Below are 22,666 nucleotides of genomic sequence, written 5' to 3'. Positions count from 1 at the left end.
ATTTGAGATCCATCAGGCTTTGTAAAAGTCTACACTTATATTGCAAAACATTTTATGTTATTTCTTAAAATGAATCATAGGAAAATAATTGATTGAAAAGAGCTTTATTTAAAATTTTTACAGAGACTAACAGAAAATTGCAAAAATATATTCAATTTCCCTTTCACCATATCTTCTGTCTCCATTCAATAGACTGAGGAACTTGTGCAAAAGAGAAACCAACACATGAATAGCAATAAATAGTAACAAATTTGTTCTCATACGTAGACAGACTGCTGTAAGTTATATTGACGAGGGGTTCGATTTCACATTTCATTTTTTTTACATGTATTTTCGAATATCAACAAATAAAGTAAACACACCACCTAACAGTTTACTTGAAAAGGGTTAATTTGACCTCTATTGTTTTATACATGACAATATATTTTGCATTTGAAAGGCCAGTATATTGTTTGAATAGAAAAAGTATCTTATTTGTCTGAATACCATAAATAGCTGTCTTGAAACTATTTAAAAACATTTGAGAGCAAACCTTTTGTTTACATATTATTCAATCAAATTGAGTAATAACAGTAATGCAACATTAATTCCATGTCACTCAAGAATTCCCTAGAAGGCACCTAGCTAACTTCTGCATACACCACAATTAGCACTTATTCAAATGAGTAGCCATTATGGCCAAACGTCCAATACTGCACACAGCGACAGTGATCTGTCTTGGTATCAAATAATATAGCCTAATGTGTTTCCCAAAAAAAGACAGTAACATACATCTCATTTAGTTAAGGAGAAAGAAGTCATGAACTATGATGTTACAAAACTATGACTGCATATACTTTCACCTTTTGCTGATTAATTGACATTACAAAACCATTCTGACACTATACTGTGTGGTATCTCTAAAAGCTTCTCGTCATTGATAGTGGTGGTTTGATAGAATCAGACAATCAAAACTCTGACATCACAGTGAAAATCATTTTCTGGTCATGATTATCAAAATGATTAGCACTGATCACTTTTCTTGTTTACAAAACCCTACGACATAGACAAAGGATTAAGACTTTCTTGATAAAATACACTAACACTTACAAATGAGACAAACAAATGCATCCTTGCAAACATCCATTAACTTAAATTAGACTAAAAACAAAGAATACAAATAATCAGATCATTTCAACTGTGCAGATAAACAAAACTGAGATGAGATGTTTCAGGGAGCATGTACAGTATCACAAAAATAGAAATGTGCGGTGGGTATGTTACTGTAAGGCAAAATGTTTCTTCCCATTTCCACCCATCATTAAGACAGCACTTAAGTAGTAAGATAGTGTTCACTGGCAGCCCCACATATTCAAATGTTGCTAGAAGTTACTATATTGGAAAATAATGTCTTTAAGACACTGCATGAGCTATATGAAATCACTAGTAATTGCGTCACTGACAGATACATACATATAGTTAAAGTTGATACGATCAAGTTAGAATGAAGGCATCTCTACCTGCTAAATGTTGGAAAGTAACATTCACTGATTTCACATGACAATCCATCCAGTTCTAGCAAATCTTGAATGAAACCATGAGTTGAATGTACAGAATTGCATTCCATCCAAAAAGCTTGGAATACAATGTTACCATAGCAATTTCCAACAGAGCTGTTTCAAGAGCAAGAGAAGAGGTGCAATATGGCATAAGATAAAGGATATTGATCAAGTTAATCTTAAAAAGCTAACATTTCAGATACTTGATATTTTCCTCTTTAGATGTTCTGAGATATTTTCACAGGATCTTATTTCCAAGTTTCTGCAACCAGTGATTAAAACCCTCTCCATAGGACTCAATATTTTCTATCCTTATCTTACATTTATACAATCAATTATACAGCAAACAACAAATTGTACAGAGTACTTAAATAGAACATTTATGTTTTTAAATAACTGGGTATTAGAAGTTTGGGTTCATCTATCCACGTGATTGTAGCCTCAAACCAATGGGCCTTTATGTGTTATAGCAGTAGACAAAGCGTTAAAAGCTTTAGAGCCAGAGGCTATGTCTATTATTTTGTGTTCTAGGTAGACATGTATGTAGCTTTAATTGCCAAGCTAACCATTTACACAGCACAAAATTCCAGCCATTACAACAGCACTCATTCTCAAACAATATGGCATTAAAGGGCTTCATTACATCATAAATTTGTGGTATGGGCTCCACTTCCAACAAAAGAACCTTGCGCTCCTTTTCCACTGGGAGGAGTAAAGTGAATGTGTGATTCCAGGTCCTCCTTTCGGTCCACAAGGGTGTGGAGTGGAGAAGAGACCTTTGGTCCATTAGTAGCACCCCGGGAGGGTGGAGGCCAGTAGCTATGAGTGTGTCTGTGTACGGTCGTAGTCCAGGATGAGACCTTTTATGTGTGACAGTTTCTGATGCAGATATTCACATCGCTTCTTCTCATCCCGGTACCCAGGAAACTTCTACAACGACGAGACAGAAAGATATCAGCGAGGTGAAAAAATGAATAATCGCAGTGGCGTGACTTGGTGAGAGCAGCCACAACAAACCTTTTTGCCTGAAACCTATTCGCCCAACCATAACTTACCTTTTTATACTTTCTGTATTTCTGCAGGATTTGGTCCTCCATAAGCTGTGAATATTGCAGAGAAAACACATTTGAAGCAAGCGTAAATAAAACATCTTACAGCTGCTTGGTATATTTTAGTCATCCAGAAAGGGGTTGTGCTTTATGTGTCATCTGTTTCTAGCCCATACCTTATATTCTTGTGTTCCAGGAGAAAGAGTGTTGATCTTGGAGCCCAGCTGAACAAACATCTCAGTGATAGTACCAATGCGGTCATGCAGGACTCTGTACTCATCGTACTCTGCACAGAAATCCTCCTTATACTGTTGACGCTGGTCTGATGCTTTAATGGTGTTGTATTTCCTGGAAAAAAACCCAGAAAACAAACATCTGAAGCAGTGTCACTCAAACAGACAGGCCTGTCACATTGAACGGACTGAAATTGAAAGTACAGTTATAGCTGTTCCTCATTTTATCCAGTAGGTGACATTGTTTGCTAGCAAGCCATTTGAGTAAATTGTCTCTTGGACATTGGACATGCACATTTTCCACTATTTATATGACTGTTTTCAAGCTTAGCCCAACCCTTTAGGAGAAAATCTGCTCCTTTTCTCAACAAGACTTTAAAGTTGCCAAACAATGGAACAAAACAATTTGGTAACAGATGGTACAAAAATAACCTACGGCTATATTGTGTTTACAGTTTGCATATCGAATGACTTCTTAACCACAAGTCTAACTTAAAAACCTGTGGTGAATATAAAATGGTTAAGAAGGACTGCCTTGGAACTTACATTAAATAATCAGGCAGTTCCTCAGGTGAGGTACGAGCGACAGGTGTTTTGGTCCTCTCATGGTCTGGAGACACACATAAAGAAAAAGGTTCATGTAATCTGCAAATGCAAACGTGATAAAGCTCCCATCATGCCAAGGCTGATGGAGTTGTTAATCACTGCTACTGATAAGAGACATGCTCCAAGGCAAGCGGTGACGACAGCACCCCATCACAGGAGGCAGAACTGCCTGCTGACTTGCTGGACCGTAGGTTACCCAGCTGTTTAACAGGCAATCATCTACAGACTAGCCCTCGAAGGGAGGGAGGCGAGCCCAACACTTTTAACACAAATTTAGAACTACTGTCACTCAACACAAAATATAGGGTTCAATTACATCGATAATTCAACAGAAAATGCATGATTTTCTGTTGATACTTTATACAGTCATTTACCAATAAGATTTTCCTGATTGTGCTTCAGGTCAGGGCTGCTTTCATCCCAGTCTGCTTTTAAGCGCTCCCTTTCTTTGTCTTTGTGCTTTTTGGACTTCTTCTTTTTGTGTTGGCTGTTGGTGAGCTGCTGGTCAGTGCAAATGGGAGTCTTTGAGGGCTTGGGGCTGGGTGCTGCCTGGGCCTGCTCTGTCCGCTCCGCTTTAGGAGTACTGGAGGAGCCGCTGAGTTTGTGCCGTGCGTAGAGACTGTTCGGGCTCCCTTGGATGTGGTTGTTTGTCCTCTCAAACTCAGTTTTAGTCTGTACACTAGTGTTTCCTTGAGCAGGGGTGCTACGAGCCCCATTGGGGCCAAGATGTCCATGGGAGGGGGACTGCAAGGGTAAACTCTGGTCTAGAAGTCTCTGTTTCTTAGGAGTCTGACAATCCGGTGGGTCAGAGTGCACTGGACGTTTCTAAAAGAAAATATGTAAATGTTACATTTTACAAATAAAACTACATGAGAGCTTTTGAACTGGCTCCTGAAAACAAGCACTGACTGAACAGCCTCCAGCACAGACATCAATAAAAAGCAGATGGTACAACACCAAGAAATGTTCCTTTTTCTCCACATGTATGCCGCAGTAAACCCAACTGTTGTTAAAACAATTTTAAAATGGTCTGGATTACAATTTACCCCTGCAACAGAGGCACTGTTTCATGTCTAAAACTTTACAAAACTCATTCTCATAATAGTGCAGCAGTGAGTAAGCAAGGTAGAACTCATTTAAAGGTGAATATTTACCACAGGGAGATTCTTGACAGGGCTGAGTTGTGAAGGAGAATTCCCTGCTGTTTTAAGGAATGAATTACTGGACTGGAAACTCTTTGACTGGTTACTTCCAAGTGGCTGGAGCTTCCTGAAACATTTAAATGGAAGACACTGTCATTTTTTTGTTCAGATTAGGCATGGTGGATAATGTGCTGGTTTTATAGTCTCTATATTGTAGTTAAAACTTAATATGCAATGGTGTTGATTTCAGTAAAGTAAAGTAAAGAAGGTGGGGCTGTGTTTTCAGAGGAAAACAGAGCCAAAACAGGAAGAACCGTCTGGTTACAGTAACTGCAGGATCAAGAGTCATCACTTACAAGGAATGAGGAAAGTCTGAGTATTGTTAGAGAACAGAGAAACATGCTGTATGTCATTGGAGACAGATCTTTGACCCTGAAATATCTTACACCATACTCATTGAGTAAACACAACATTTAGGCATGTGGACAATTTTTTTTGTTAAGCTTTCCCATGTGTCTAATGATAAAATCTACAGGAGGCAGGCACTAGGACAGAGCAGTGTCCAGTAAGGAGGAACAATGGTGCCAGATGCAGGCTCTGCTAGCCCAAACACTCTACTGGCAATCTGCTTCCTACAGCTCCTTCCTCAGATAGAGCCCAGTCAAACCAGAGTTCAGTCATTCCTCCCACAGGACATAAAGCCTTTTCAACAGCATGATCAGTGGAATCCGCTCTAAGCTCGACTGGGTTCATGGCATTCTTGAAATAAGGGCGACTGACAGACAAAGCTGCCAAACCAGAATGCATGAACACGTTTCTAAATAGTATCTATAGAGATGTTTATATGAATATCTTAAATGATGTTTTACTGCAATGAGGAGCTGTGTACCTCCTTCATGTTGGAAAAAATAACCTATTCCCTCTTTATGTCATTACTCAGGATTTGTGAACTGAGGGAAAATATTCAGTTGCACAATAAGCAGATGCAGTTGGCAGTCCTTCAGAATGATCTACTGTTTAACAGGGCTCTCCAACTATGAGAAAACTTGTACCCCCCCCCCCACCCCCCTGTTGCAACTAATTGTAAGAATCACTTGGGCTTGATAAGGCTTTTAGTGCAAACCTACAGTGCAGAAGCTTTCCAAGAGGACAGTTGGAGAGCCCTGATTTAGAATCCCACAGCCAGTGTTCCCTGTCCATGGGATGACGCTCTCATTCTAAAAAGCATTGCCTTGCTACTCACAGCCCTCCACATTAATTGTATTTGGCAACATCCTGCAGTGAATATTTCTCCCCGTACTTTGATGTGCCCATTAACAAATTCATCAGTGCATAGAAATAGTAATTTAGTAGCTATGCTTTCAACATGATCACAGCAGACTGCCACATTAATCCACCGGTCTGGCAGACTTAACACCAGCACGTTGTCAAAAGGCATCAGTGCTCGCTGCAACTGAGGAGAGGTGATCAACTAATTAGAGAAACTTACAGGTTAAACGTAGAAAGACTTCAGACTAGACGGTACCCTACCCTTCCTGACACCAATTCCATGACCCTATGGGTGATTGTAACGTTTTCTTTTGTCGATAATGAAGTGTCTGGTGTTACGTGCAGTGGAATAAACCAAGATTCTGAATGCAGGGACCACACTTACCTGGCCAGAAGCCTATGGATCAGCAGTTTCTCTTCCTCGAGGTACCCTGGCCAATCCTTCTGAACGTGCTTGTACAACTCATCCTTCAAAGTGAAGCTGTGGTCTTTAGGGTTCAGTTTTGCAATCTAGAAGTCAATGATAGGTTACATGTTAGTGTGAGAGGGCTGAATAGCTAGCTAACACACTGTATACTGTACTTACCGTATATATACTGTATATACATATATTTAGCAATCATGTTGCGTTCTTTTCTAAATAACAGCATGCATCTCTTTCGCATTTACTATGTATAGACATGTTCTCTAACAATGTATTTTCTACTTGTAAATACAACTTGAAATGATTCAAATTGAAGACCGTAAGAATTTATCATTTCGCAGTACCAAAGGAACCAGAATCTAACTCAGACATACATTTCTCAGAGCTTCTGGGCACTGCTGGAGACACCACACCCATGTCAAAACACAATCTTCTCCTCAGAAAAGAATGAAAGTACAACCCTAATTACAGCTACCAGCGGCGGACGCACACGTCTTTCCTTGATGAGTGCAATGACTCCAAAATAGGCAGAGCACAGGAACTAACCTCAAATAAACTAACTGGAATAACCATTTTCGCCTCACAAATGTCTGATGGTAAACAAAGCCATTAGCATTAACCAGAGGGGTTGTAGAGTAGCTTTTTACTTTCCATTTGGAAAGTCCCCTGTCGAAAGGCAATCGAGATCCCCTGTAGGGATCTCGATTGCCTTTAAATGTTGCTGTGATTTCTGAGATACGTTGATAGAGAGTTCCTTGCCTCTCAGTGAATGGGTAATTATAGAGCGTCATAAACCAACCCGATCAATGTACTTCTCCGCCCTATTCCTCACCTCATCTAGTACAGAGCTCAGGTCGGCCTTGTCCTTGGGACCAGACTTCTCTCTCTCCAACCATAGCAGTAGCTCAGGCTTCCTGTAGGGTTTTAAGGCTAGCAGGTGAATTATGCGTTCCCTCAGTGACCTATGGGCCAAAAGACTAGGGGCATTGCTCTTCTTGTTGCTAGGGGAGTGCTTGTTGCTGCTGTCTGTGCCTATCGACAGGCCTGGCTTCTTCTGGATCTTCACACATTTACCTGCAGATGAAGAAGAAACAGTGTTTACATGAAGATTCCGTGAGAGTGAAGACTGCTGAATTGAATTTCTACACTGTCCTCCCAAATAAGCTAGTATCCCTTAAGTGTATATGTTACTTTTCAGTGACAGTGTAAGCGATTACCACAGTTATCGCAGGGATAATCCAAAACTTTAGTGGAAGGCCACACAATGCAATGTCGAGTGAACGTGACAGGAAGGGACGAGAGGATTGAGCCTGTTCTGACAGCCTATGTAGGATTCCCATACAGTACTCTGACAGTCCCCGGAATAGCCTTGTGTCTCAGCTCTTATTCAATCCTCAAGCCAGTTATGCAAAGCCAGGACTCGTTTAAAGGTGAAACAAGGTCCACATCAACAACATCTGCACTTTTCCCAGTCTATGCCTGTGGTACTGTACAGTGTTCAGTAGACAAACAAACAATACACACACAGCAATGACACCTTAGTTCCAACTGGGCAATAGATTTTAAGGCCACACATTTGGTGTGCAGGCCATTAGTGGAGGCCAGTTAAAGGGTTGACAGTGGGGTTAGCTTGCTGCTACTCAAACAGGGTAGCATGGAAACTGAAGCACCTCATATGGAGAGGTTCTTTTTTCCTGTTGCCACACTAATTCACCTAGAGCCTGGCCAGCAGGACATGGCGATGCTTATAGATATCTACTGACCATAATCTTATTATAAGTTTAAGCTTTGCTTTGAAGGTTGCTACAGGACAAAGAAGAAGCACAGACGCTATATGGGACCTGTGGGGTTTGAATCTACTGCATTGCGTAATTTGTGTACTATCTACATGAGTGTTGTGATTTACTGACGTTTTACAGTAAACACATGGGAAACCAACCCACTTAACTTGGCATATAGAAAGGTTTATATAAGGGTTAAATTAATCCGTTGGGCAACTGAAGTCCAGTCAGTTCGATATTACACATATTTGACTGACTCGTAGACTGCTGTTTGTAAGTTGTTAAAAATCCTTCTTTCTTCAAGTTGTTATAACATGCCTTGATTTACAGTATCACACGCAACAATATGATATGAACTGAGGAAGTCCCAAATCAATTCCCTTCCCAATTTGAGGTTACATTGTAAATCATGTTATTAACATTGAACATAAGTGGATCAAAGGTTTTCATCTAAATCAGCCCTGAAACTTCATTCTGATTTTGACAAATGAGCAACATGAGCTTGTTTCAACAACTGCCTGTGGTAAAAAAAAAAAGTTAAAAACCCAGCTAAAAACAACAAAAAAATGATTCTCCCTAACAGGGGGAGCTGACTGTGAAATGTTTGTAGTTTTGTGCCTCAAAAAGACTTTACTGTAAAATATGAGGTCTACATAATGTCTGCCAGATATTTTTACTCTCTATGATTGTGAGTCAATTTAGAAACATGGAGACGAGTATAGAATTACTGTACCACAGAAATACTGCCATCCACCACATGGGGTTTGTGCGCTTGTTGAGTGCATTGGATGGTTTTACGTTTTCATTTCGCGTCCCTTTGACATCAACTGTATGGGAGTCCATGAGCAGTGGAGTTTAGCTGTGTGCTAAAATGACTAAACATGCGACACAACCTCGCTCTATATTCCAGATCAGGAACTGAGACAGAACTTCAGGTATCCTTCAGGTACCTTTTATGACAGGAAACAGTGAATCCTATCAAGTCTTTATCCTGCATTTCATGGAAATGTCATAGATATTACATACAGTATGTATGTCACCCTGCCAGGGAAACTCTAAAGCACTGTTCATAAGGCCGTAAAAGAGCCCTTTTAGCAGAAGAGTGTTAAGTGTAATATGTTGGCTCACTTCAACAGCTGCATACTAGTTTGAAACAGCAATTGCTTGTTAGTGTTTTACACAACATTTCACTTCATTAATGATCCTATCAGAAGGTTAACAGAGGGCCTCTAAATGTATGTTTGTTGTCAGGTATGCTATTGTCAGCGTGATCATCGAGATTTGATTGATCTTGTGTCAAATCTTAAGTGCACTGCTTGAATTACAGTTTTTAATTCAAATGATCTTGTACAATATTTCAGTAAATGAAAACTAAGTGAATCTCATTCCCTGTGATTAAACTCTCAGCAGAACTTTATCCACTCAGCATGAGACTTGTTAGCGCATACTTCTGACAAACGCAATCATGTTAATGGAGCCGGCAGGCAGGTTGGCAATGTGCCTGAACAATCTGGTCAAAATGACCGGAATAGAAGAGGAAAAAGAGGCGTCCCTCTTGCATGAATAATTGCAAACTGCTACTTTGATCAATTATGTGATAACTTCCACACCATATGGCAATTATCAGCAAGACAAGATGGCATAAAGCGATGAATTGGATGGCCTCTGGGAAGATAAAACACCTCGTTAGTTTGCCCTTGATCGCTTCATGCTTAGAGACACCCATGTGATGTGGCTGGGGGCCTGGCTCAGGCAGCACACTCACTGGGACGTGTGGAGCCGGGCTTGATCTCGATGGCAGAGCGGCTCCAGATGTCCTTCTCCACCTGGGACATCCTCTCCCGTGTCATCTGGTAGGAATCATCTGTGGCACACACCGTGATCTTGTCCTGAATACTGCCCTGCCCCTCCAGGTGCTCCCTGCCCTCCCTGTGGAGCAAAAAAGAAGAGATAGGATGCTAGACACAACACAGACCTCCCACTGCCCTAATCAGTACATGGGAGTATTGAAAATTGCTTGTTGTTTCTAGGTATAATTCCTGCTTCACTCCTATGATCAGTTAAGTAACTTACATCTTCCAGCCCATTCCTCAAAACCTAAAGTATGTTAAGGAACAAGAGAGGGATTGTGAAAGCCACAAGAACAGCACCAGCATATCCTTTCAACCAGCCCTTTGACCCTGCTTGACTACACTACCTTCCTGTTTCTGGCACTGGTCACATGTGTCAGTTGAAGCTTGTTCTTTCCTATCAGTAGTATACAATATTGACCCTTAAAAAGCTAGTGGCAGCCTCAAATTACAACACAGCTGTTTAATCAACAGATGTAGTATTTTGTTATCATAATACAAAACTGTAGAAATAGGGTGATGAAAACTTTTCAGTATGAACCTTAAGATGCATCTAGCAGTCACATAGGGACAAGAGTTACTTGTATTGGCAAAGAGAGGAGCGTGGAAGAGGGAGAGACAGAGAGAGCGTAGTGTCAAGGAAGCCCTGAGGTCACAACCTGACCGCCAGCAGGCTGTGAATTCCATCTGTGGCAGACTATGAAAACAGAGCAGTGTGTTCACTCACCCTGAGATATACTGGTGAATGCAGTCAAAGCTGGCCTGAGGTTTATCTTTGCTGTCGCTGGACAGGTAGAAGGAAAAGATTCGCAGGGCATCAGGAGACTCCGGGGACGGGGCTGGGATCTTGATGTACTGTGGCAGAGGAAACCCTCAGTATTAAATCACAGGCCAAACCACAATGTGGACACTTTAACTGCTTTTAAATAACAGAGAAACTTATTGTGTGTGTATATGTATATATGTATGTGTACAAACAAAACATGCATGAATGAATGAGCCAACCATCCAAAATAGCAAACAGAGGTCATTTGAATATGTTTTGTAACCCCACAGTAGTCCAAAAATAAGTCAGAAATAACATGTAAACATTAAAAGGAGGATGTTACAGATGTTTAGCTAAATTCCACATGAGTTCTACTGTTTTCATTTGTATCGTGTATAGCCCAGTGCCCCTCCTGTGTCATGTCTAAGTGCTATGTCCTTGCAGAGCAATTTGGTTCATAACTTTGTACTGGCTGTTCCAGTATACACTCTTGTAGAGTACAGAGTGTTCAGTACAGTGGATTCTATTAGGAATGGAGCACATGTAATACATGATAACTAAAAGACTCAATTGCAATAAGTCTAGTATAACAAGTAAATAACTTTTTATATTCTATCATCCTCAGGCGAAGATGTCATTAGTCTGTATTACACTCTGTATGACATAATCTAGCCTATCTTTAAATGTTGCTATTCTAGTGTTGCTGATTTGACATGAGATAGCATTATGTAATAAAGCTTGACACAATTCAATACTTTGATCACTTTCACGCTAACCTAAATTGAGCAAAGCACCTCAAACGTCAACATGTAGACCTTTTTCTTGTGGACCAGCATTGTGTGATGTGTGATGATATTGGAGGAGCAAGTAAGAAAGGCCTCAAAATTAAAAATGTTTTAAAAAGGAAATTAAAATCATGTTTTTCCAATTCCAGAGGCCAGTCTGGATATCTTAAATAACAAAATAATGGTCAACCTCGAGAGAAGTCTGCGTCATAGGGTGGCTCTATCTGGATGTGACTCAGCCTCACACCTGGGTGACAACCCCCCTCTGCCTTGTACTGTTCTGTGCTCCCTAGAAACAAACCAGAACCAACATGTGATGGGCTCAGTCCAAAGCTAGTTACATAAAATGGCCTAAAAACCTACTTTCACTAGAAGGCCAGTCCAACATTGAAATTCATTAACGAACAGGTATTATTATGTCCTTGAAAAATACTTGGATTTCTCTGTCCTTTTATCCAGTTTGTGGCCTGCCATGTTTCAGACTGAAATTGACTGTTTTGTTGATGCTGTGTCCTAGATTCAGGCAGAAAAATTAAAAGGGCCAGAAAGTTACTATCTCTGACCCCTGCCAAACACGAACAGAAAACTTGTTGACTGAATGTGCACAGCTATGAGAGTATTAGGAAAATTATGTAAAATCAGCAGAATATCTGGTACTTTCTCTCCCATGTTGTCATGACACATACACAGTTACAAACACAAAGGAGAAATGACTACTCCTTTTTATTTTACTTTTAGTACTTGTCTTATAAGACAAACAAATGGCAGGCAGTGGGGCTTGAAACTGCCTCTTTAGTTATCTGTGCTAAGTGATTGATTCTAAGCTTGCTGGCAGAGAGCACAGTGCCGCAGGCACATGTGGCAGGCAGGAGCAGAGCTGTCACAAATGCCCAGTCATGCAGCACAGCCATAAGCATTATCTGTAGCATGGAGCCAATAAACAGGCCCTATTTCAACACCCCCACCCCCCTTCCCTTCCCTCCTCCTCCAAACCCCACACCGTGCACCCTACCCCCATCACCCAACACACAACCTACAGCTACAACACAAAGCACAAGGCAGCCCACAAGAGTGTTGACACTTGAGATATCAAACTGACCATTCATTTTGACCTATTTCTGCCCATCTGCTTAAATGAAGTGGTGAGACAGGATTATAACAATATCTGCGTTTGGTTTCTACTAATGAACCATTTTCAACCAAGCATAAAAGTAAAGACGACAAACTGAGCACTCAGATCAGGACACAATACCTTCAGATACTAGGCATGTAATAAGTGGTAGGCATAAGGTCTCAACCAAAATGACAAGCAACAAGTCATTAAACAGGAGCTGAAGAAGTAGGTCAAGGCATTTTGCATTGCAATGGAGAATAATGTGTGTAAAATGGGCATGCTGATAAACAAAAGCATGCTTGCCCCCGGGGCCAAAGCACAGCTCAGGATTTACAGTCTTGGCTGTGTGCAATGAAGGCAACCCCCAAACCCAACCCCCACACCCTGAAGTCCCTACCCCCATTCTGCCGCCACATCTCTCTCTCTCTCTCTCTCTCTCTCTCTCTCTCTCTCTCTCTCTATCTCTCTCTCTCTCTCTCTCTCTCTCTATCTATCTTTCTCTCTCTGTGTGTGTGTGCCCACGGTGTTAGGCAAGCCCCCTCCAGTCAAACGTTAGCATCGGCTAACCCCCCCAACCCCCCACCCCAAGCCCCGCGACGGTGCACACTTCTCATTTGAATTCTAATCAACGTCACTCAGGTCAGACTGTTCGGAGGTCGACCCCGTTTTATTCACGGCTTCCTTCTCCATCTTACTAACCATATGTCATTTAACCCATTAGTTCCCAGCTCCCTTTTCCTGGAGAAGAGCCCATCTCCCCTGGCACCTTTGTCACATAGCTGCTTTTAGACCCTACAGGGCAAGAAGATGAAGGGCCTAAAACATGACACCCTCCAGAAACAACCGCTGGCCTCCTGCCTCAGTGGCCTCCTGCCTCCTGCCACCGAGTCTTCTGTCTTTTTCTGTTAAAATAAAGTATCATAGCGTAAGGGTGCAAAAACTGTTAAAAAAGTGTTTTTGCTAAGGTAAAACATTCTCTCAAATGAATGAATCTGACCTTCTCTGGTGATGTGCTTGGGAGCTACCACCCACATTGACTAGTTAGTCATCGTTGGTCCACTGTCAGTGGGGGGTGTGGATTTCTATAGAGCTGCTGACTCATATATGCCCTTCCATGTAGCTGTAGCCTTCAAGACTAAGCCCTTCAGGACTCCAGCATCGTGTGTGTGTGTGTGTGTGTGTGTGTGTGTGTATGTATGTGTGTGTGTGACCTTTCATTCTTTGGTTAAGCCATAGGAGCCCCACACTGCCACAGGTCACATGGAAGGACTGAGACCAAACGTCTAAGATACACCACTGCTGACACTATATGACACACTTATTTTACATAGATAAACTGTCCCTCAACAGTCCCTCAAACATGGAAAACTTTTAAACTAAAGCTTTAATTTTATCGACAATATATGTTTTTTTTTTATTCCAATCAATTTCACATTATTTAGAACTGAAGATAAGAGCCTACCGCATGCATTTGGCAGTTAGACAGTTTGGGCATCCCAGCCAAATGGCATCAGATTGGCAATCCTTAGCACCTTGTCAGATTGCCCCCCTACAGGGTGCCCAGGCAAATACAATAACTGCCTCTGTGGCCCTGGCCCAGCCACATCTGCTGCCCCACAGTTCCAGTGTGTTTAGAGATGTCAAATACTTTCAGGCTGTTGTAAGGTGTGAACTGGACTGGAACGGAACAACTTAGCGGGGGCTCTGCCGTTGGAACAGGACAAAGGGCACCCTCAGTGGTGTCCATGAAAAACTCCCCCTTGCTCAGACACAGTGTAAAACCCCTCGCCATCTTTGATCACTGTAAATAATGCTCTTCAGCCTCACATTTGGTGGCAGAGGAGAACGACTAAGGGGTCGTCTTGTCTTTGCTTCTGTCAGACACATCTGCCAGGAAAGATGAAAAGTTGCCTTTTTTTCTCTACTTGGCTCTGCAGATGTAAGCAAGCAGGCAGGGTTAACAGCTCTGGTATTTAGCATGGCAGCTCTGTGATGGAAGCAGGCGCCTGAATGTTAGTGATTTACTCGGAGTCTGGGCCTCCTGCCCCTGTCTGTAGCCACACTACAAGCCATTGTCCTCTCATCCCAGTCTGCTCAGCCATGGCTGCTCTGAGCCGCCCGTCTTTTGTTCCGGCGTCTTCCCCCACAGGGCTGAGTGCAGCGGTCCGACGGCCTGCCTGGATTATTCATGAACAGCAGGGACGTGTGGCTGCGTGGCGAGGGCCAGGAGGGGGAGGCGTGGGGATCCCAGTTCAGCCCCGGCATGGGAAATAGACCTCTCTCTGGAATTTGCTCAACACCCCCAACACAGCTAGGGCACCAACACAGAAAAGTCCTCCATGAACAAGATGTATCAAGAGATCCCTCTGCCATGCGTTACCACCCACAAAATACTGTACACTGGGCTAAATGAATGTACCAGTGCTATGAGGGGAAAAACGATACTTATGTAGGGAAAGCAATGCCATTGCTTTCCCTACATAAGCTCCATTCAAGCCAGTGGTCAAAGGGTATCGTACAAGTGTCAGTTAGAAGGAAGACATTATTTCAGTGACACATGTTGACAGCCGATGATGGTTACACGGGCAGACAAAGCCCCAAGGAAAAGGGTGGTCACATTCATTCTGGCTCTTCACAATCCCCATGGTTTACCATGCGATCCATTATTTTGTGGAGATTCACAGGTTGAGAATACAATGAGTGAGGTCAACCTTTAGTTTGAAATCATTCTTTTAGTAAGATGGCTTTTTTCCTGTGCTTGAAGCCTGCCAGTTGAGGGGGTTGGTAGAGTTGGAAAACCAGTGTTGGTGGTGGATGTTGGGGGAGGGAGACAGAGAGAGGGGAGTGAGGGAAGATGGGGATGGGCAATTGTCGTGGATACAGCATCCCCCAAGGTATAGGCTCTTCTGCCAAGTAAAGTCAGCCCTCCTCCACCCGGCTGGGGCTAATCTGTCAACCTCAACAAACACTTTCCAACCCCCACCCCTACTCACCATTCCATGGTCCCTCCCTGTCTGATAGCATGTTGGGGGATGGAGAAGCCTGCTCGTAGCCAACACAGACAGACATGACACACTCAGTAATATGGGCTATCCACAATACACTAAGAATAGATTAAACATGCCATTAACAATATGGGCCTACTTGATTCCTGGTCATGTGAAGTGTATGTCAATGTTTCATGCGATGTAATCATTGAAACTTTGTCTTTTAATTATGAAACACCTACACTTTCGCTTTTTTGTAACAATGTTGATACATTATTAGAGCTATGATCCAATACATACAGTACTGTAACGTCAGTTTCAAAGAAATGCGCTGCTCTTCCATCATGGTGAACATGACCAATATGTAGAATTATTTACTGGTATTTTCTTCAGGCTTTAATCCTTTAACAATTTCCAGATTGTGAATATGAAAGCACAGCCAGCCCTGATTAACAAATGTAGCCACACAGAGAATCAAGGCAAAAGTCTTAAAAATGCAGCAAGCTGTGACGTGTTAAACCATGGCACAGAGTAGATATAAGGCTTGGTAAATTACAAACAAATGCTCACATGAACAAACACTCACAAATATACAGTACATACAGCTAAGAAATCATAAAAGGCCACTCTTGGACAGTGTATATGTATGGCTAGCATTATGTAAGGTTGTTATCCCTCCTTAGGTTAAACAATAGTTCACTAGTTCTGGTGTAAGCTTTAAATGGCACAACCATATACTGTACACAGAAGAAAACTGCCCCAGACTCCTCCACTTCCTGCCTATCCTGTTTGTTTACAGCTTCAGTATTGCTTATATCCTGTGTTGTAATTCATTAAAAAATTGTGGAAAAATAAAGGATGTGGGAAAACCAATACTGCCACAGACAGTCAGCTAAACAACCTACCAAATGTAAGGCAAAGATTATCTGCATTGCTTGCTCTTCCTTGCATGAAAAACAGCTTGTCATGACTTGCTACTAAAATACACACACACAAAAAAAAATTGTCAGTTATTTTAGAACAATGTATCAAAGGAAAGCCCTAAGGCCTATACGGCTGAGTTCATAGCAGAGTTAAGCCCCTGACATGCAGTACATAAGACTAAATCAAACAGGATACCCTTGATTCACTCCATAACATGACGCAGAATACATTGATTTTAACATTATATTACCATTAGTCTGAAGCATGGAAGACAAGACAGATTGTAGGACAGAGAGGCTGTGGAATATAAAATCAGTTGTTGTTCCCACTTCAAATCAAGAGCATAGTTGATACTCCCTCGGAACTGAACTGAAACATCCTGTAATGATTTGTCATGTTGGTGAGGAGACTCATCCAACTTTGCAGAGGTTGTGCCAGCTAGAATGAACATGTATCCCTGCCACAATCCAAATAAAGTAATCTGAAGAGGACCTTGTGTCCAGCTCCACAATTCACAGATTAAGTTGTACAACAGAAAACCCTGTAATGAACTGCATGCAAACCATCTTGAATTCATATATGAGCACCAGGACCAAAGAGTAACAACCAGAAATATCATTCATGTTAAATTATGATTTCAATGCTCTGTTAAGGTAGTACAAAGACCCAACACATTTCCACAACTGGAGGATCTCAGCAGGACTGTTCCAAAAATCAGTTATCATCATCCCTGAGGCCAACTGCTTTGCCAGTCAAAACAGTGAGCCTCAGACGAGAACAGAGCCTTGTGCCTCACTTGACACATCTGGATGAATAGAGTGGCGTGTGCCCTTTCAGACACATGTGGGGCAAGCTCCCCCTCTGGCTGTGCCACAGGGACAGAACTGCTCCCTAACCACATTCCTGTTATTGTTATTCTAATGAGCTTTGGAGAAAAATAACAGTGACGGTCACACACAGGGGCCAGAGCACCACACACACACACACACACACACACACACACACACACACTGATAAGTGTACACACACAGCATAGGCTCTTTTGCAGGGGTATCGGGAGGCTAAGAGCAGAAATGGGGGTAGAGTCAGGGCAGCCTTGTGTGAGAAAGAGGCCCTGATGTCTCCCAAGGACTCAGACGAAGCACAGGAGGAAACGATACAATCATCAGGGAGGGGGGAGCGAGCCGAGCCATCACACACTCTTGTCAGGTGAATGCTCTGTGGGTAGACTGCTGCCTAACCTCCTCTCACAAAACCATATTTAATGAAACAGCTGTGCACATGCAGACTGTCACACAAGCCACGTAGATTACTGTTATTATTTTGGGGTTTAAAGTGAAGAATGTGTAGCTTTTATAGACTATGTTAGCACTAATGGTTTTAGGCTGGAGAAAATAACATATTTTGATGGCACAAAGACATCTCTGACACTTGTGTCTTATTTGAAAAGAAAAGAAAAGAGAAAAAATATTAGTTGAATTTTTGCAATAGTAGATCTGGTTGCAGAGTCGGGTCGTTGGACTTATTTCTGGTAGTGGTATTTAGCTCTAAAATAGTACCATGACTCTCGGCTAGGTCACCTGGAGGAGGGTGTATGATGTTGAAAGACCCGAAACGTCCAATGATTCCAGGAACATCACTGAAGATGTGTCCAGATTAGGCATCAGTAGATGTATGTACACAGTGGTTGCAGAGTCATGGTACTATTTTAGAGCTAAATACCACTACCAGAAATAAGAATCTATTTCATTTTAAGAAGACATTTCCAGACTTTTTCAAAACTAAATACAGCCCTGAGATGCGGAAGAAAAGCTCCACTGTGAATTACTATCAGGCCTTAACTACCACTGAAGTTCTATGTGATCACTGTAAACCCACCATCCCAATTAATTTGGATCAGATCAGTGCTAAACACTCAATATTTGCCGGGAATAAAGAGCTAAGTTATAAGAGCTAATACACCATTCCATTTAGACTCAACTGACATAAAATGTGCCAGCCAGCAAACTGCTTTGCCAGCTCTAAAGGAAAATAAGCACTTAGATGTGAAATTCCAGTCCATGGGAACCCAAACCGAATATCTTCCCTAATCTATTCCAAAGCAATCTATACCATAATTCATAAAAGGAATTTCACATAACCCACTCTTTTTCTCTTTCCTCTTCATGGTGGCAACCCCTTCATTTTTATCCATTTGCTTCCATTTTTCTTACTATTAGAAAGCAAGCTAATCATTTAAATTAAGTTAATTTGACCAATTTTTGTGTTTAAACAGGATCTTTGTTGTTCAGTTTAAACTGTCACTGTGGACTGGCTGGGTCCACAGAGACTGGGGACTGGTGCTAAAACTACCCATGAGACAGTTCTAGAAGTGCAAGTCCCAGAGGAACAGGCAGCTGACTGTCACATCAAGGCATGGCCTGACAGGGGACTTAAAGGTCTGGTTCTGGAGAGGAGCCAGAGAACTAGTGGTGGGAATTCCCTTGGCTTTGTGGCACAAGGGATGCCCCTTTACAGGAATGTGGCAACTCAGTAAGGTCAAATGGGGCACATCTGAGAACATACAGACCACTGCCACTAGACCAAACCATATCCAATCCTACTCTGAAAGCCAGACTTGTCCTTAGAACAAAGTATTTTGAAAAAACAATTGATATGTAGTGTACGTATGTATAGCAGATAAACAGAAACACATTTGTCCTATGTTACATTAAATGTAACAGTGCTTGTAGTGCAGTACTCCCCCCCCAAACTCCCCCTCCCCCCAGTCTGTAGTTTTCCAGACATATCCCCCCAACATCCTCCCCCTACTAACAGCTTCATCTGGTCTCCCCCTCTCCAACGGTTGCAGATACCTCATTAATGCCCAATCGGAGGGACTGGTACAGCCACTATTGTAAGAGGGGGGCTATGCTTGATTTCCACCAAAGCAATTTGAATATGTAATAACCAACCAAGATATAATCACCCAATCCGTTTCAATGATTAAATAATTCTTAAATGGGACAGTCTTAAAAGGAGTAAACAGAATGAATGGTGTCGCCTTACAGTATACTGTATTTGATTAATATGTACATTAATAAGTACAGTACAACTAATGTGTGCTGTATATTTATGTCTGCTGAGCACTATGGTATCAGGCTATGAGCCTGGCTTTATAAAAAACAAATTGCTGTGAAGATCTATGTAGTAAGACAATAATTCCATAGCTGCCATTGCATCCCCCTTTCCTCATTTGAGCTCTTTCATGTCTGAGCAGAGACAACAGGCGAGGAGATACTGGGCTCCCTGGGGTTCACCAACTCCCCAACCTCCTCCCCCCCTCTCTGAACAAAGCCTCACCAGTCACCAGCCTGACCCAGTAACCTGGCGAGCAGCCTGGGGTATAGTGTACCCTCTCTTAGGATTCCAGGGCCCCGTGGAAGCACACAGGGCCGGCGTTTGTGTACAGAGCAAAGTCACTTTCGTCAATGCAATCGGCTCTTGCAGGGATTAGAGCAGCTCCTTTTAGACAGGGCCGATTGTGTGGTAAATGTGCAGCGGACGAGTGGGCTGGGCTGGGGAGGGTGCTGTTGCGGCCGGGCTAATCTGGTTGGACACAGGCATCTTTCTTTACTGCCGCTTCACAGGAATGTCCTCTCCCTCTGACTGCCAAGTGTTTTTGTAGATTATGTACCCAGCCTGACAACCATCAGCATCTAGGATCATTTGACACTATGGGAACTCATTTAAATCAAAGCCACACTACATCCCCTTTCCCCTCCCCCTACCCCCAACATCGGAAATCCTAGGGTTTTCCGTATAGACAAATTGCTAGTCATATGTTTATTTATATATTTACGCAAGATATGTATCACAAATATGAAACACCTTCATTCCACATATATTGAAGCCATGTCACAAAGCCCAACAGATAAACTAAAACACCATCATCACCACCACATTTTCACACAGCAAGCCTTCAGGGTTTTACAGTGGATGCCTGCAACTGTCCAACAGAGATTTGATTGTTGTGAGTATGCAGCACAGCAAATCAGAACTAATTAAATCATTTCATCTCTGAAGCAGAAAGAAGTATGAAAAACACATTAATCTTACCCCTTGGCTCCCCTTGAAGCAAATTGCTGGGTGATTTGGTAAGGATCCCTAGGGAGAGAAAAGAAAGCAAAAAAAAAAACAATCTACCAATTGACTAAAGCATTGTAGGTCCTAATACAATCCAATAAATGTTTTCTGTTATGAAGAAATATTTAATTTGTGTATTTATACTACTTTGTTTGCAATATTTCCCCCCTTAGCCTATCTTTTCATGAATGCAATTCAGATAATGAACTGCCAATTAAATCTTTTTAAATGTCTTCTTGTCTAAGACCCATAGCAGGCCTACAGATTAAGGGGTTTCAGTACTAAACTAGAACGAAATGTGTACGATTAATCAATTGAGACCACAGGAACCTTTCCAATCACCCCTTTTGTCAAATGGCAAGTCAATGAAAGTAAGACAGGCCCATATCTTCAGAAATGACTCATCATTAAAAAAGCTTTAAAATGTCAACATTGTTATTGTTTATTTTCTTGAGAAACAAATTAAAAGAAAAAAAACACATACATCTTGTCAGCTGTGATGTTACAGGGTGCAGAAGATAAGACCCATTATCTATAAAGGCCAGCTGCAGCCATGGTCAACAGGCTTGTTTATCTATAGTTTTGGGAGAGGTCGCTCTTATTTCTGTTTGGTCATTGCTCAATACAGTTAATGTTGTATCAGCATTTAAGCTTTTCATCTTGTCCCTTTGACCTGTTTACAGCTGGTACAACAATAGTTTTTTTTAAATTTGAGACATGAGCTTCAGTAAAACCAGGTATGACCTGACTTTACCATCACCCAGTGAAATGCTGTTCGGAAAACGCAGCCCGTAGTTCAGTCTATAACAATTGTAGAAATATATTATTAAACAAAATGTCGAAGACAATACTAACAACTACTTTGACAATTCCACAACTGTAACTGATTTGCCTCCTTAAACATCATGTACACAACCTACCCTTTTTTTTGCCATCACCCGAAGATAAGATAATGCTTTATAGGAAGAGCTCAGTAGTTAACAGTGCCTGGCGGACCAATGAGCAGCGGATGGCTTCCAAAGCCAGAGCAAAACAATGTACAACAGTACAGCAACAAAAATCCCGTGCCACCACCCATAAGCAACTGGTTTTCCGAGAGGTTCGCCGAAACTGACATAGCGAACGTCCAGCTGGCGATCACATCAAGCCGAGCAATTTTTGTAGATCAATCAAAACAAATAAACCTCGAACTACCCGCACCATACTACTTTCTTCAGCAACGCCAATATTGTTAATGGAAATAAGGCAGAGGAAAGTGAAGAACCAGCCTACGAACTTGTACATGAAAGGCACAAAAAGAAAGATTACAGAGGCTTAAATTGTCTATAAAGTGGGACTCTTTGGAGAGTAGCTAAACAATCAATGTAGATCAATACGCAAATTAAACGTTGGCAATCGGAATGGTGCTTATTATAAGCTTCGTAGAAAACGTACAGATTGAAATGATGTGACATAAACGCAAGTGTAAGATTGCGTTGCAGTTGAAGAGTAGACACATTTTTCGATTGTAGCCTATTTCGTTTTTAGACATGCGGTGTTTTAAGATTATTCTTATTCACAAACCATTGTGGTTTCATCGTTATAAAAATTGACTTCTCGGGGATAATCCACATAATATATGAAATCATACAGATGAAGGTTTACATGCGAACCTTTTCTATACAATTTCTCAGGATTTTTGGCTACATGTCAATACAGTAGCCTATTGTCAATCCAATAGCATAATACACGCATATTTTTACCCAGACGCAACGCTCACGCTTGTAAATATTTAATCTAGCTGACACAATTATTATTTACAAGACAATTTTGTTACCACTTCTTAAACTTCATGGAACTTTTCAAATGATATTCGGCTCCGAGTTCGGAGCTGATAAAAAATCTACGAGATCTTTCCAATGAAAGATGAATCTTACCTTGAGATTTTGGTAGGCTTCAAGCGCCCGGATGGCAGTGTCAGTTAGCTTCACATGATACAAAGTTTTATTTGGGGTGTTTTTGGTGATTTTTCCGCAGGAGAGCCCATACCGATGCTCCTGTCTCAGGGCTGCCATGTCTACAACTGTAGGGAAT

The 22,666-nt window shown here is 41.7% G+C and overlaps 1 protein-coding gene across 1 annotated transcript; it reads right to left on the bottom strand.

The window, feature by feature from the left end:
* Positions 1-94: 94 nt before the first annotated feature.
* On the bottom strand, positions 95-22,655 carry LOC134021130 (RNA polymerase II elongation factor ELL). The gene is made up of 12 exons (XM_062461637.1): positions 22,510-22,655; positions 20,567-20,614; positions 10,620-10,747; positions 9,808-9,971; positions 7,094-7,335; positions 6,223-6,347; positions 4,581-4,695; positions 3,801-4,251; positions 3,367-3,430; positions 2,764-2,935; positions 2,594-2,638; positions 95-2,468 (listed from the first exon to the last, which is right to left on the bottom strand). Exons 1-12 carry the CDS (start codon positions 22,645-22,647, stop codon positions 2,358-2,360), a joined length of 1,803 nt encoding a protein of 600 aa, XP_062317621.1. The 5' UTR covers positions 22,648-22,655; the 3' UTR covers positions 95-2,357.
* Between the last annotated feature and the right edge of the window lie 11 nt (positions 22,656-22,666).

The sequence above is a fragment of the Osmerus eperlanus genome, chromosome 5 (assembly GCF_963692335.1).
Source record: "Osmerus eperlanus chromosome 5, fOsmEpe2.1, whole genome shotgun sequence".
In the NCBI taxonomy this organism is placed as follows: Eukaryota; Metazoa; Chordata; class Actinopteri; order Osmeriformes; family Osmeridae; genus Osmerus; species Osmerus eperlanus.
This window is presented reverse-complemented; position numbering and strand designations above follow the sequence as displayed.